Source organism: Dipodomys ordii, unplaced genomic scaffold (assembly GCF_000151885.1).
Source record: "Dipodomys ordii isolate 6190 unplaced genomic scaffold, Dord_2.0 Scaffold198, whole genome shotgun sequence".
Taxonomy (NCBI): Eukaryota; Metazoa; Chordata; class Mammalia; order Rodentia; family Heteromyidae; genus Dipodomys; species Dipodomys ordii.
In genome coordinates this window covers 64,433-80,849 of record NW_012267414.1, presented here as the reverse complement: position 1 = coordinate 80,849, position 16,417 = coordinate 64,433, and the positions used below count along the sequence as shown (strand labels likewise).

Below are 16,417 nucleotides of genomic sequence, written 5' to 3'. Positions count from 1 at the left end.
TTACAAAATAAGGAGCTAAATTATTCTTTCCCTCAATTGTAGGCATTATTATTAAAGAGAGAGAAGAGCGAGGAAGGGGAGGAAAAGAGAGCTACTGAATGCTAGGATTTCACCATATGAAACAGAGCATTAACTGTAACTATTAATTTGAATGGTTCCCTACATGATACAGTAACTAGTACATACAATAATAACATTCCAAAATAATGTTCACTGCTTCATCCAACAAATACCCAAATTCTGTATGTTCAAATGTTTAACAATTACTTCAGACTTATTCCTTTACATACAGAAATATGCATCATATTATAAGGTTACAAAAGCAAGAAGCAGAAAAACATGTAATATGGATTAGCTGTATAAAAAAAGAGCATTATGTTCATATTGGTCAGAAAATATAGGGAAGAATACACATGAAACTAGTCAATAGATTTGTAGCTTAATAAGTGTATCTTAATGAAACTAGTCAATAGATTTCTTTTAGCTAAAAACTTTGAAAGAAATATTTTATGATAGTAAATTTAGTAATGTTCTCAAACAGAAAAACAAGGTCACTTAAAATTTTACTCTTCTTTCTATATTATACAAAAATACTTAACCTTTGTCCCTACAGAAATAAAGCAGCATATATTATATCAGTATATATTATAATATAGCATCAAGAATGGTATTTTTCACGAAAAGTTTTTACTAAAGTAATATGAGTGAGACCAAATTAAAAAAAAAAAACAGGAAAAAGGAAAAGAACAGCTGCGCGCCTGTGGCTCACGCTTGTAATCCTAACTACTCAGGAGGCTGAGATCTGAAGATCACAGTTCAAAGCCAACTCAGGCAGGAAAGTCCCCAAGAGACTCCTATCTCCAATAAACCACTAGAAAACTGGAAGTGATGCTGTGGCTCAAGTGGTAGAGCACTTGCATTGAGCTGAGGGGCACAGGGACAGCGCACTGACCCAGAGTTCAAGCCCCATGACTGACCAAAAAAAAGGGGGGGGGATGGACTAAGTGAAAAACTGTTTCACATTATAAGAGAAAACCCAGTACAGTAGTAAAATATGAAAGTTATAAGGATGAAAAGGATAGCCAAACAACTAAAAGTACTATAAAGTGCAGAAGGCAGTATAAAATCATATATTCAAAACCACTTTGAAGCCAGTGGCTCTTGCCTGTAATTGAAGCTAATCAGAAGGCTGAGATCTGAGGATGCTAATGTGAAGCCACAGATAGCAAAGTACATGAGACTCTTATCTCCAATTAACCACCAAAACACTGGAAGTGAAGCTGTAACTCAAGTAGTTAAGCATTAGTCTTGAGCAAACAAGCTCAGGGACTGCACCGAGGCCCGGAGTTCAATCCCCAGGATTGGCACAAAAACAGAAAGAAAAAACCTTTGAGATTAGTTCAAAGAAATACTTACCCATCTAAAGAAGCATACATAAATTTTAAGGTTTGGGAAACATCTTCTATCATATTCCTTAGTTGGGGAAGAGGAACTCTAGGAAGACCAAAAATGTGCCTTTTTTATTTATAGCATAATCACAATGATATATATCTAAAAGACTATATATAAGGTCTATATGTCAATTATGAGTCAAACTGTGGAAAACCATTGCTTATTACATTAGTACTTGATCACCTTTAGCTCCAGATTTAGGTTTCTAGCAAGAATCAAATAGGTAAACTCTAGCATAAGTTCAACGTGTAAATTTAACAAACTGTCTACCAGCTGTGGCTGGTTCCTTCCTTTCCTTCTCTAACTTCCTGTGCTCCTAATGGGTTTTTTGTTTGTTTCTTCTCTTGTCTTTTGGATTACTACAAAAAAGTCTTAAGACAAATGTTTTCCGCTGCCATTATTTCCTGAATTATTTTATACTGGATATTCTCTAATTCTTTTTTTTTTTAAGATTTTATTGTTTTTTGGGTTTTTTTTTTTTTTTTGTCCGGTCATGGGGCCTGAATTCTGGGCCTGGGCGCTGTCCCTCAGCTGTTCAGCTCAAGGCTAGCGCTCTACTACTTGAGCCACAGCGCCACTTCTGGCTTTTTGCTTTTTGCTTATGTGGTACTGAGGAATCGAACCCAGGGCCTCTGGCATGCAAGACAAGTGCTCTACCACTGAGCCACCTTCGCAGCCCCTATTCTCTAATTCTTATAAACTCATACTTTCAATTACCTAGTTCTTCATATTCCAACTCACTGGTATCCAGCAGCCGCCTACCACAGTCCATTATAATCCATTCACAGACAGAGTGCCACATACAGCAGGTGGGTGTCTAAGCACCATTAGCCCTTCATGTTAAAATTTTTGAAACCCACATATATAATTGTATCTCTTTTATCAAAATTAAGCCTTCAAAACATAAAAACTTTTTTTTTCCAGTATGGGGGCTTGAACTTGGCCTCATGCTTGTTGTTTTTCTTTTCCTGTTGGTCATGGGTTTTAACTCTGGACCTGGGTGCTGTCCCTCAGTTCTTTAGCTCAATGTGAGCACCCTACTACTTGTCTCACAGCGCCACTTCCAGTTTTCTGGTGGTTTATTTAAGAGCCTCAAGGACTTTCCTGCCCAGACTGGCTTTGAACCGCAATCCTCAGATCTCAGCCTCCTGAGTAGCTAGGATGACAGGCGTGAGCCACTGGCCTCTGGAGCTTGCTTAGTTTTCTTACTCAAGGCACTCTACAAACTGAGCCTATCCTGTTTTGTGCCGGTTAATTGGAGATGGAGTTTCTGCCCAAGCTAGCTTCAAATCTCAATCCTCCAGGTATCAGCCTCCTGAATAGCTAAAAGTATAGGTGTGAGTCACTGACACCCAGCTTAAAACATAATTCTGGTATTTTTTTTTTATTGCAGCCATCTTCAAGTACTTTTCTCAAGAAATTCTTCTTGAGAACTTATCAACTCGCTTCTTGTCTGTATATACAGTATATCACTTCTAAGACTGAACTCAAAAGGTCCTGCCACTTCCCTTTCCCTTCTAGACCCTTTGATTTTGGGGGGAAGCCAGCTGACATGTTTTAAGGACACCCAAGTAGCTCTAACAAGAGGTATCTGTGGCAAGGAACCAAGGCAGTAACTGAGGGTGTAATCCACCGTGGTTCCAAGACCAAAAGCCACAACGACTTAACATTGCTCTTAGATTTCTGAGCCATTAAGCATCTATGAGATAATAAATGTTTACCTCTTCAGTTTAAATAGAGTTTTTTGAAATAGTTTATTATGCAGAAATAGATAATTACTATTACATAACAAAAAGAAATCTGGTTAACAAATAGAAAATAGTGGTATATAATAGCTCAGATTGGCTGGATGATGGTTTTGTTCTTTTGAAAGTTTTTGGTCCACTTTCCTTTCTTAAAATCCATGTAGTAGGAAGAACTCACATTATGATTCAGTTTCCACTTCAACCTCATGCTGATTATCTGACTCCTAAGCTTTACTTTTGGTTTCACTTTCCTCATTTGTAAAATGGAGCCACTAATCACTAGTACATCTGGAGCTAATAGTTAAAATTAAATGGGATTAATTAAAATAAAGCACCTCATACAGTCCATGTTCAGACCAGTCCATGGTCAGTTAATTATGAGTGTCAATCATGCCTCTACTACTAACTACAAAAATAAGATGTATTTCAAAATACTTGAAAAAAAGCTATGAGGAAGATGTAATCGTTTAAGATGTATCACTAGGGAAGTTATAGATACTCAATGTTTTGTTAAAGACCTTCAACCTTGGACAAAATATCCTTCTGCTGACCCTTAATTTTCCAACAACGGTAGTAAATTGAAAATATGTAAAATCTGTATTAAAACACTGTTAAAATTCTGAGCAGAAGACAAGCTCATCTATCAGCCACCTCTGTATCACAAAAGAGAAAAGTGTACAGATAGCCCATAGCCTCTGTGTGTCCAGAGGAACCTTGGTGCATCTTTATACCCTATTCATACTAGATGAATATAGGTAACCACTACACTTTCACAACATAGCGTTACATCACAACACTCATTAGTAGTCTGTCTTTTGATCAAATGTCACCATTTTAATGATACCAGATTTGTTACCAATATTTCTTATATTAAATAAAAATCTCAACTTACTCTTCAGCAGGTAGGCCAATTAACAACAACTTGTCAAATTCTTTCAAGTAAGCTATATGAATTTGCTTCCCATTTAAAAGGAGGGATGAACTAAGGAAAAATAAATTCAAGAAGTTAGATTATATTTAAATGTCATAAAGTTAACTTATTTGTAAGCTTTGGCATGACTTAAACAGTATGATTTTAAAAGTCAATATTAAATATGCAAATTTCTAACTGCCACAAAGAAAAGGTAGGGAATTACATGAGAACAAAAATACTTTCTAAAATTTTTAAAAAACAGAAACAATCCAAATTAATATAGGCCAAGTAAAAGTAGACTCATTGTTTTCTTCAAAAGAAAGTTTCCATACCAGTTGGTATATTATACCTTTGCTCACTTTTGAATATGACATGATAAAGGAATGCCATCCCAGCTCAGAAGGTGACAGTCCACTCTGGGATTTAAATATATAAACAAGTAACCAAAACATAACTCAGACATTAAGAATGTTCTCAATGAAACTCTTGGGAATAATGGGTATGTTAACTATGGAATAGTTTTGAGGAACATATACTTAGGTCAAAACTGATAAAACTGTGTATTTTACACCTGCACAATTTATGTCGAGTACATGTCATGAAGCAGCAAAAAGCTAATGTGTTCTCAAAAGAGACACAATGAATCATGGAAATACAGAGAATGTAAGTGCATAGATTTTTAAATATGTATGAATTACCAAACATCTTTATTACTATTTTTAATGTTTTTCTTTACTATTTTATGTACTCATTTAAAAATGAATACTTTTACAAAGGTTTTTAATTTTTTTCCTTTTTTAATTTTTTGATTAAATGATTATATAATTTCCCAAATTTCACAGTATTGTGGGATAGTGATGCTTAGTTAAAGTCACAAACACATTCTAACTTTCCTGGAGCAAATTGTCTATCACGGTCTATAACATTCATCAGTTCTATGAGCTTTGCAATACAGTTATTTCTTCCACATTGGGTGGTATGTACATTTCTTTTGTTTTGCATAGCATCAGCTGTTCCCTCTTTCCCACTTGTTTCCTCCCTCCCATTGCTGCCATTAAGTTGCTTAGTTCATTTTGGTCAATGTCCAGTGCAGCTAATGGGTCCCGCTGTTGTATGTTTTTCCCTGATTCCCTCTAGTTCTGTGTCGTCTTCCTGGTTTCCCTCCGGTGTACACATATATACTATACATGTGATCAGCAGCATGGGGTTATTTAGTAGTGGTTCGACCAGATGAGTGGAAGTTCTTTGTTTCTTAAGTCCCGTTAATTTTGTCATATCACCTAACATTTTTACAAAGGTTTTTAAAAGTATGAATGCACCAAGATATTCATATTGCTAAGGAGCCCCTAAAATAGTAAAAATCACATCTATTGTTTCTTTAAAATTATTTCTCTGGTTTTACTGTTTGTACATGTTTAACTCATACCTCATCACTAATAACAAGACCTAAATATTAAATAAGATAATTATCTATCCCATAAGGTATTATAAAAGAGCAGCCAGGCCCTGGTGGCTAACCTATGTAATCCTAGCTACTCAGGAGGTTGAGATCTGAGAATCGAGGTTCAAAGCCAGCCCAGGCAGGAAAGGCCATGAGACTTTTATCTCCAATAAACTACCCAAAAAAGCCTCAAGTGGAGCTGTGGCTCAAGTGGTAGAGCACTCACCTCAAGCTGAAGAGCTCAGGGACAGTGCCTGGGCCCAGAGTTCAAGACCCACAACCAACAACTACAAAAATAAATAAATAAAATAAAAAAGAACCTACATGAAGAAATTCAATTTTATTTTTTCCTTCTCAGTGCCAGGGATTGAGCCTAGCACATTGCCACACTACTGAGCTAGCTGCATACGTAGCTTTTTACATAAACATAAAACAAGGTGCCTTTTAAAAGGAGACCTGCACCTCAAAAATACTATGGCAAATGGTAGGAGACAGTCACAAGTAATCATATATGATTCCATTCATACATGCATAGGGCTTGGACAGGGTACAGTTAAGCAAGCTGGTAGCTAAAAGGCACAGCATTTCTCTCTGAGGTGATAAAACTGTTCTAAAATTGACTTTGGGGTAGTTATACATATCTGAATATAAATCAAATTATTACTTGTACACCTTTAAAATCTGTGATTTTATGAATTTTATGTTTATGAATTCTATTTCTCAACAAACCATTTAAAAAGGGAAGGGGGGGGGGGAAAGCCAGGTTCAGGTGGCTCATACCTGTAGCAACTCAGGAGGCTGAGAGCTGAGGTTACTGGCTTAAAGCCAGCCGGGACAGGAAGTCCATGAATGGAGCTGTGGCTCTCAAGTGGCAGAGTGCTGGCCTTGAGCTAGAAAGCACAGGCATAGTGCCCAGGCACTGAGTTCAAGCCCCAGGACAGACTGAACGCACACGCCACACGCACATACCACACATACCCCCTCCCCATCCCACATATGTGAAAAACAGGACTAGGGGTACAGCACAGTGGTATATAGCATTTGCCCCGCAAAGTGTGAGGCCTCAAGTTTGATTTCAGCATTGTAAAATGAAATATAAAGACAAATAAAAAGAGGTCTGGTAAAGTGCTTTTATAAATGCAATTTATACCCTAAATGAGGCGAACTAATTTCTATTTATGACCACATTAAAACTCATGGATTTAAGCATGACTTTTATCTAAGAAAACAAATTCTTCCTATTCTCTAACAGACACTACCTTTTAAAATGTAATAGTATAATATTTATGAGAAAGTAGGAAAAGGAAAATCAGGCTTAAAACTCCAACTTATTATTTCATGAGTAATACAGGGCTCTTAAAATTTGAAATTTTTATAAGCTCCAAATGTAATGAAATATTAAGGAAAAAAATTCATCAGTAAGATTTTATAAAAACAAACATCAAAAGCATTGAATTCTCTCATCTCAAATTAATTAGGGTACTTTACAGTCGGGGCTTGATAAATCAATTTGGAATGGGTGTTTGGCTCTATAGCTAACTATACAATGTTAGTACTTTTCTTTTCTTTTTCCCCTAAGTGCTAGTAATCATATCCAGAGCTTCATATATGCTAGACAACTGCTTTAGAAGTGAATTACATCTCCAGCCCTAATGTTTAAAATTTGAATTTGCAGCCAAGCGCTAGTGGCTCTTGCCTATAATCCTAGCTACTCAGGAGGCTGAGACCAACCAAGACTGTAATTCCAAGCCAGACTGGCAGAAAAAGTCTATTGAGATTTTTTTTTTCCAATTAACCAGCAAAAAGCAAAGCTGGAGGCATGGCTCTGAGTATAAGCTATAAGCAAGAAGCCGAGAAAGCAGTAGACCCAGAGTTCAAATTCTAGTACCCTCCTATACACACACACAAAAATTATTTGACATTAATTTTGCTTACAGGGGACAATAAATTCTGAATATATATCCTAAAGTAATTACTGTATTTTTCTATCACTATACTACACTATACTGTTCTATCACTTCTGTGGAAACAGTATTTTCTGTGAAAAAAATCACGATTTAGTCATTCTTGCCAACTACAAAAGCATTGTCTAACGAAGTAACAATCACAGTAAAAACACGAAGAAGCTGGAATCATAATTCCATGCTGAAAAAAGATAATACTTTTATGAAGAACTTGTTATTATTATTTTTTTGGGTCCGGTCATGGGGCCTGAACTCTGGGCCTGGGCGCCGTCACTCAGCTCTTCAGCTCAAGGCTAACACTCTACCACTTGGGCCACAGCGCCACTTCCGGCTTTTTTCTTTTTTGCTTATGTGGTGCTGAGGAATCGAACCCAGGGCCTCAGACATACAAGGCAAGCGCTCTACCACTGAGCTATCTTCCCAGCCCTATGAAGAACTTAAAACACTATTCATTAAAATGCGCCCAAACACCCTGCTCTATAGCTGTATTGAAAAATCTACTATATAAATCAAGTAGATGACTCTGGGCATAATGCCAATGAACAAAATATCTGCAGATATCCCATCAATACAGATACCTATACATTATAGATACCAGTATATGCAGCACTTCAGAACCAGATACACTCAAGAAAAGAACTAAATAGAAATTAATGATTACCTGGTAACTTGTGTCCCGGTTACATTTTCCAGCATGTCACAGAGTGTGAGAAAAATCCCTCTCACATTTTTTAGTTTCTGAGATGCTTCAGACTTTGGATAATGATACAGAATTTCCTGCTGTTAAATGAAAGGAAATATAAATGATGAACTCTCTCTACATCAAAATTTCCAACTATTATTTTTGTTGTGGCAAGTTCAGATTCTGTATTAAGAACAGAAAAGATAATCTTTTCAATTTCAGTGAGGTTTTATACCCATGGAAGAAGCATGCCTTGAATCTTTAAATTAGCATTTAAAAACAACCCATTTTTAAATTAGCATTTAAAAACAACCCATTTGCCAGTGTGTCTACTTAGGCTTTGGGGTCAGATTTACCATTCCATTTTGTGCCGCTATAAAATCCTCCTTCTCTCTAGGTAATAAATAAAATTAAATTAAAACTATATTTGAAAATAAGTCAGAAACTGCCAATTGGTCATATAACTAAAATATATACTAATTAGGATACTGATTATTTGAAATTACAATTTCTAAGTCTTTTAAACTTTAATCACTGTTAACAATTTCTATTCTTAATCTTTCATTACATTTCATTCTGTATGTATTCTTATTACCTACAGTTAATAGAACTCTATATACCACATGGAACTATCAGGAGTCTTCAAATACAAATTCCTTCAACTGGCTTATAAAAGATCATTTCTTCATTTGGGATAAAATCATAAAATATGTATTTAAATTTAAGACAAAACTGCAATTATACTTGCAAAGTGAGAATGCAACAATAAAGTAGTATAAATAGAAAGCATATGGTGATGTTTTATAATCTTACCCTTCTTAAATTTGAAAGCATTTGCATACTACAAATTAATTTGAATTCAAATGTTAAAGGAGAGTATATTTTATTCTAGTCAGTAAGATAATCCACAAATGGTTTTTATTTTAAGAATGTGCAGCTGGGCGCTGGTGGCTCACACTTGTAATCCTAGCCACTCAGGAGGCTGCGCTGTGAGGATCGAGGTTCAAAGCCAGTCTGACCTGGAAAGTCCAAGTAACCACCAGAAAACCAGAAGTGGCGCTGTGGCTCAAGTGGTAGAGTGCTCACCTGGAGCTGAAGAGCTGAGGGACAGCACCCAGGCCCAGAGTTCAAGCCCCACAACCGACAAAAAAAAAAAAAGAAAAAAAAAGAATGTGACGTGTTTCTCTATTTTCAAGAACAGTATATTCCAAGGATACAAACAGCTGATTAAAATAAACTAATAAGGCTGGGCTCCAGTGGCTAAGACCTGTAATCCTACTTAAAAGGCTGAGATCTGAACATCATTGTTCCAAGCCAGCTGGGGCAAGTCCATAAGACTCTTACCTCCAATTTACCATCAGAAAACTGGAAATGGAGCTGTGGCTTAAGTGGTAGAGTGTTAGCCTTGAGCTGAAGAGCTCAGAGACAGCACCTAGGCCCAGAGTTCAATACCCACAACCAACCAACATACATACATACATACATAAAATAATAAATCGCTCAGGATGTGCAGTGTGCTAGTATTTTTAATAAGTGTGTGTGCGCGCGCATGCACGCGTGTCCACGCACACACCAGTACTGGGACTTCAACTGATGGCCTAATGCTCTCACTTGGCTTTCTACTCACAGATGTCAGTGTACCACTTGAGCCACACCTCCAGTCCATCTTAATACTTTTCAAACACAAAAATATGAGCCATTGTATTTCTCACTTTTTGCTGCTAATTAGGCAACATCTAAATTTCTCACAAGGCAACTCAAAAACAAGCAAAATAAAAACATCTGGTTGGAAACCAGGAATGATTCAGAGTGGCTTTCAGTTCCTCACAGATTAACAGTCACAAGCCTGATCTCCTCAAGCATTATCCTATCTCCTTGATTCTCTCTACAGTTTATCTTGTGTTAGAAGATAATGATTTGTGTTAGAAATCATTACTAACATGATGACCATATACTGGAATTTTTTTTGGGGGGAGGGGGTCCGGTCATGCACGCTACCACTTGAGCCATAGCACCACTTCCGGCTTTTTTTTTCTGCTTATGTGGTGCTGAGGAATCGAACCCAGGGTCTCAAGCATACAAGGCAGGCGCTCTACCACTGAGCCACCTTCCCAGCCCCCATATACTGGAATTTTTACAACTGGACAAATATAAATAATGATAAACTAGAAATAGCTGCTTTGGGACTAAAAGTGTGGCTTAGTGGTAGAGTGCTTGCCTAGCATACATGAAGCCCTGGGTTCGATTCCTCAGTACCACATAAACAGAAAAAGCTGGAAGTGATGCTGTGGCTGGCTTTGAACCACGATCCTCAGATCTCAGCCTCCTGAGTAGCTAGGATGACAGGCGTGAGCCCACTGGCATCCAGCTCAAACTTTCTTATAATATTTCCACTGTAACAAAACATTATTTTATCCTTAGAAATTAAGTCAAACATCAATTAAGGTCTTCTGCTTTGTCTATCTAACACATAAATTTAAATGCTTATTAATAAGTACTTTCACACTGGTTTAGCTGCAACATCAAACACCATTTCAAACAATCTGTCATTAGTTTTTCAAATCTCTTAGTTTACGGTCCTTATAGTCTACATCTTGTAGCTAAAAAATGCCAAGTTTTTACCAAATACATAATGTCATAAAAAAGCAGAATGAAAAGTATTTCAAGATTCTCATTTAAAAAAAAAAGCTCAAACAAAATGACCCTATGACATTGCATTGAGGAGTAGTATGACTAGTAAAAGAGACCATTTTAATAGGTCTCTATACTAATCACAAACCCTTAGTATTAAAGACCTGGCATCCTCTTCAGTTATTACCCAATTTAACTAGCTGCATTTTTAAGCACTTGTTAGTAGTATGCATTTGCAGCAGCCTCCACTCTGTTTTATAAGAATAAAAAGCCTTTCCTAATTACATAGCTAGAAGAGACAAAAACCTGTTCACACTTCCCCAGGGAGAAAGAGGCAAGGATGACAAAAGGCCTTACTTAGCAGTGCCCTACTCCAAAGCAACCTGGAATAATGCTGGATGTTATCCTTGACATTTGTTGATGTTTTATATAATAAATTCCTAAGTGTCACTTGTTTTAGAGATATAAGGGGCCACTATTACACACAAGAAATAAGAATGATTAATTCTTGGTCTCAATATGTTGCTCAGAACAAAGAAAATGATTTTAAAAACATAGTACATTCATTTTTTGCCATGTAATAATTCATTATATATGAACCATTCATTGACAGATGAACCACACAGGAAATGTAGGGAATAGAGGCTTAAAAAATTCAGAATAGTTAAACGTTTTTCAGATCTCGCTTTTGCTCAGAGAATTATATTAGACTAAATGCTTTGAGAGAGCTTTCTATTGTAAAAATAGCTTCCTGGCTAGTTGAACTGATGGCATGCAAGAAGTACTGAGGTTTCTAAGGCATCCTCTACATATTCTTCCACCCTCCTCATCCATCACTACAAAAGAAGCTGGGATTCAGCTAGGAGTTCTGCATGCTGAGCAAAAGGACAGAGATAGGAATATCCTAAGGGTTGATGCTTACGATAGCTTCAACAGAATGCTGGGCTAGTGGCAAGCTGAGCCACCATGTACCACTGGTACCACGAGTGCCACTACAGTAAACTGAGACCAGATCCTCAGGCAATGCTAAAGTGCCCCTTGGTTAGGGGGCAGAAATTGAAGTACAAGACCGAGAATGCTAGAGAGCATTCCCACTTTACAAATATCAGACTTCCAAGATAAAAATCAAGCAGTAAGTTCAGACAAAGATCCTCAAAAAGACATAAGAAAATGGGGTTGGGAAGGTGGCTCAGTGGTAGAGCGCTTGCCTTGCATGCCTGAGGCCCTGGGTTTGATTCCTCAGCACCACATAAGCAAAAAGAAAAAAGCCGGAAGTGGCACTGTGGCTCAAGTGGTAGAGCGCTAGGCTTGAGCTGAAGAGCTGAGGGACAGCACCCAGGCCCAGAGTTCAGGCCCCACGACCGGACCCCCAGCCCCCCAAAAAAAGACAAAGAAACGTCTTTGGTTTAAATCTTAAATGAACCCATTTTCCTATAGTGGTCTTTGGTTGCCAGAGGACAGGCCTAGTGGAAAGAAGACTTTGCTGGGACTTTTTCATGACAAAAAAAAATGACAGACTGACTTCAATGATAGAACTCTAAAGACAAAGAAATATTATTTCAAAATCTGAGAAATGTGTTTGTTTAAACTTTTTAAATTGATATTTGTAACTTGTGTAGACGTGTCATTGTTCCAACACTATTTATTGAAGAGACTGTCCTTTCCCCATTTTCTTGTCTCCTATGTTGCTCTAAATGCATAAAGATATATCTGGACTCTATTCTGTTCTCTTGGTCATCTAGGTGTCTGTTTTATGTCAAACTCATGTTATTTTAGTTATATTTAGCTTTGTGGTATATTTCAAGGTCTGGTAGCATAATATCTCCACAGCTTTGTTCTTTAAGCTCAAAAATCTCTGTAGATGTGGTTTCTATTCAAATTTTAGGATTCTATTTAGGCCTTTCTGAGTGGTAACTGGAGATAAGAATCTCATGGATTGGCTTCAAATCTCAATCTTCTGATCTCCATCTCCCGCATAACTAGGATTACAGGTGTGATCCTCCAGGGCCCTGCTAGATTATTTTCTTATTTATGACTAAAAAGACATAAAATCTAGGCAGGTGCTGGTGGCTCATGCCTGTAATCCTAGCTACTCTGGTGACTGAGATTTGAGGATCGCAATTAGAAGCTAGCCCAGGCATAAAAAGTCTGTGAGATTCTTATCTTCAATAAAGTGCTCAGAAAAAGCCAGAAATGGTGCTGTGGCTCAAGTGATAGAGCGCTAGCCTTGAACACAAAGAGGCTCAGGGACAGCATTCAGGCCCTGAGTTGAAGTCCCAGGACTGCCCCCCCCTCAAAAAACAAAGGCATATAATCTAATACCACACCAGACACACTTGTTTAATAAACACTGAGATATGAATTAAAAATATGTAAAACATAAACGGCAAGAGGTAACTGATTACAAAATGTGAGAACCTTTCATGACGTTTACACAACTATATTTGTACTTATTTGTCAAAACTCAACAAATTGTCCATTTAACACAGTTTAGTTTAATATATAAAAAGCAATACCTCAATAAAGACTAATCAAAAAAGGAGTTCAGGATAACAAGAGTACAGGGTAACAGGAGCTTAGCTTGTAAGCTAGAAGATACTGCAATAGTATCTTCTTTCTCTTTTTCCTACTGCTTGAAACAACTAAATAGTTAATTCACTTATGTTTAAAAAAACATTTGTTGTGTGAAACATTCATAAATAAAATACACAAGGAATAAGTCTGAAAATAGGTAACTCGCTTTAATTCTTCCCTAAATCAAACTAAAACATGCCTACATTTACTGAAAAGACTACAAAAGGTCCTTACTTTTTACCTTCCACTTTCAAGCACACACTCACCTCTTCCTTTGAGGTTTCCGAGTCAAGATGCAGTGTGAGATACATGATGATGTGTGGAGAATGTGGAGGAGTCTGGATGCTGTCAACCTCCTCTCCCCAGAAGAGCTTCACTAAATCACTTGTGTTTGTCTGTGTCTTTTTCTTTCTTGGTTGGATAGTTTCCTTTTTCACAGCATATGCATTTTCAAATGTCAGTTTCACCTTAAAAATTAGAGGAGGCAAAATTGGCTGCATTTTTCAAAGAAGGTGTACACTGTATGGATAAGTCATTCTAGAGCAAAGAATCCTGATAGGAGAGGTTATATGTTCCACCGGTTTATACTTGTATCTAGCTTCTTGCACAGTGTCTGACCAGTATAAAACTTTACTGGGGAGTAATTTATTTATTCTTAACTATTGACTACAAAAACAAGAAATGCCATGAAAAGATCAGAATTTAGTATGAAGTGAGAATGTATTCAAGTTATACTACATTATTATACTGATAGCACTGAGTCAACTGAAAGAGATAAAATGAAGAGACAAAGGATCAAGATCAACTTCACACAACCAGATTTTACTTTCTTTTCAAATGGGGTACTCCAAGTATTTTCTCAGACATTCTTTGTGGTCCTTTACAGTGAAGACCAATGATGGTAAAACCTGTCAACACAATAGGTCCTGGACCATAGCCTTAAGATAAACGGTCAGTTCTATCAACATAGTTTTAGCTTTGTACCCTAATCGTAAGATTGGTAAGAATACGTCCATTTTCCCACTGCCGAAAGGTAGAGGTAATACATTTAGCAGGCGGCCTGCTAGATGGGAGCATCAGTCCCCTCCCCGATTTTACTCCTGGCTCCATCTAGTTCTACTTACAGGGCCTCGGGGACATGGCTGTAACAGAAAACCCCCTTTCCACAATACAAAAGGAAAACATGGTCTATTTTGGTTTCTAGTTAAGAAGTCTAAATTCTATATGGTTATTAGCCATTCATTACCTAAACACAGGTGCTCGTTTTTGAGAAAGACACAGTTATAACACCCAATCTAGCAAAACTAACAAATGTTTATACACAGAAAATAATATCATAATAAAGTACACTAAAATATTATAGTAGTTGAGTACTGGAGAAATTTGTTCCTTAGTTACTTTTTTGTGGTTTCCAAAATATAATACTATAGATGCATTACCTTTATAATATACATCTTTCTAAAATAATAGATTTAATGGTATTTACCCATGATGGGATTATATTCTGAAGTTGTACATAAACAAAGTATCTTCAAAATTGTATTAGGGAAGCAATGCCATTTTGGAGTACAATATAGTTTCTCAATGCATAAATTTAACTCAGTTCTTCTTCCATTCTTAAAGTAATCTCCTAACTGGGTGCCAGTAGCTCACACCTATAATCCTAGCTATTCAGGAAGCTAAGAAGTCAGGATCACAGTACAAAGAGAAGCCAGTGCAGGAAGGTCTGTGTGAAACTCATCTCCAATTAACTACCCACCTAACAAAAGCCAGAAGTAGAGCTGTGGCATAAAGCTGTGGCACTTTAAAGTTACACTGTATAAAAAATACAACCACATATACTATTGCAAAATGCCTATCTTTCTTTAAAGTAGGACATGGACCAATAGCAAATACATAGTTGCTTTTGTATATTTACTGAAGATATGCCCAAAATAGTCAAACCATAATTTCTTTCTTTTCTTTTTTCTTTTTTTGGTGGGTTTTGGGGCTTGTTTTCTGGGCCTGGGCGCTGTTCCTCAGCTCTTCAGCTCAAAGCTGGCGCTCTATCACTTGAGCCACAGCCCCACTTCCAGTTTTCTGGTGGTTTACTGTAGATAAGAGTCTCACAGACTTTCCTGCCGGGGCTGGCTTTGAACCATAATCCTCAGATCTTAGCCTCCTGAGTAGCTATGTTTACAGGCCTGACTCACCAGCACTCAGCTATTTCTTTCTTTCTTATGTTATGTTTATATACAAATGAATCTGCAATCATTAATTAAATGTAAGTATAATGTAATTTTATAGTAAATATAAACGTGGTTGAGTTCTGGCAAAATTGTCAGTCCACCTGTACTGCAACTGACATAGGCAAGAAATGAAGAACTCTGATATGTAGCCACTTTATCTGGGGAAGGCTGGTTCAGCTGTGAAAATGCTACAGTTCTTTGTTACTTATTTTTTACTAGCTGCTAAGTCTCTTGAGGTACCTTAGTACCTTGTCCCAACCAAGTCCTCTCCTAACACCTAGGGACTAAAGAGGATAATGGCGAATTGGTTTCTAAGGGCTAATATTTCCAACACCACCCTGTCTCTACCTATATCCGCTTAGCCATCTGTAGTCATTGCTTGTCCGTAGCTATCCGTTATTCCATTGTTCATTTTAACTTTCTAAAGATATCTAAATTTACAAAGTTAGTGGAAATGTATGGTGGTGTATTTCAGAGAAGATAGTGAATGTAAGAAATCTTATTTTTTAGAAAACAGGGAATTTCATAATGGATCTTATTACAGAATATCAAAGCAGATACATGATTCTGAGATATCAAGGATTTTATTCATGTTATCGAATCTGAAAACTACTTCATCCTTTCACTGTCTGATGGATCCTCTAACCTACTTAAAGCATATAAGGTCTACCTTCCAAGTAAGAGAACATTGAAAAGAGTATTCCTATTAAAAGGAAAAGAACTTTCAAAATGCATTGAGTATCTTAAAATGTAATTTATAATATAAAATGTTGATATTTAGAGTATC

General features: G+C 36.9%; 1 protein-coding gene across 1 annotated transcript in view; it reads right to left on the bottom strand.

The window, feature by feature from the left end:
• Positions 1–16,417, bottom strand: part of Intu (inturned planar cell polarity protein) — a gene marked incomplete at its 5' end in the record, with an annotated part of 52,226 nt that overhangs the window by 27,045 nt on the left and 8,764 nt on the right. The window contains 4 exons of the mRNA XM_013034870.1: positions 1,417–1,494; positions 4,090–4,179; positions 8,177–8,295; positions 13,669–13,869. Of these exons, the coding sequence (XP_012890324.1) occupies positions 1,417–1,494; positions 4,090–4,179; positions 8,177–8,295; positions 13,669–13,869 (488 nt within the window). The remainder of the gene's footprint in view (positions 1–1,416; positions 1,495–4,089; positions 4,180–8,176; positions 8,296–13,668; positions 13,870–16,417) is intronic.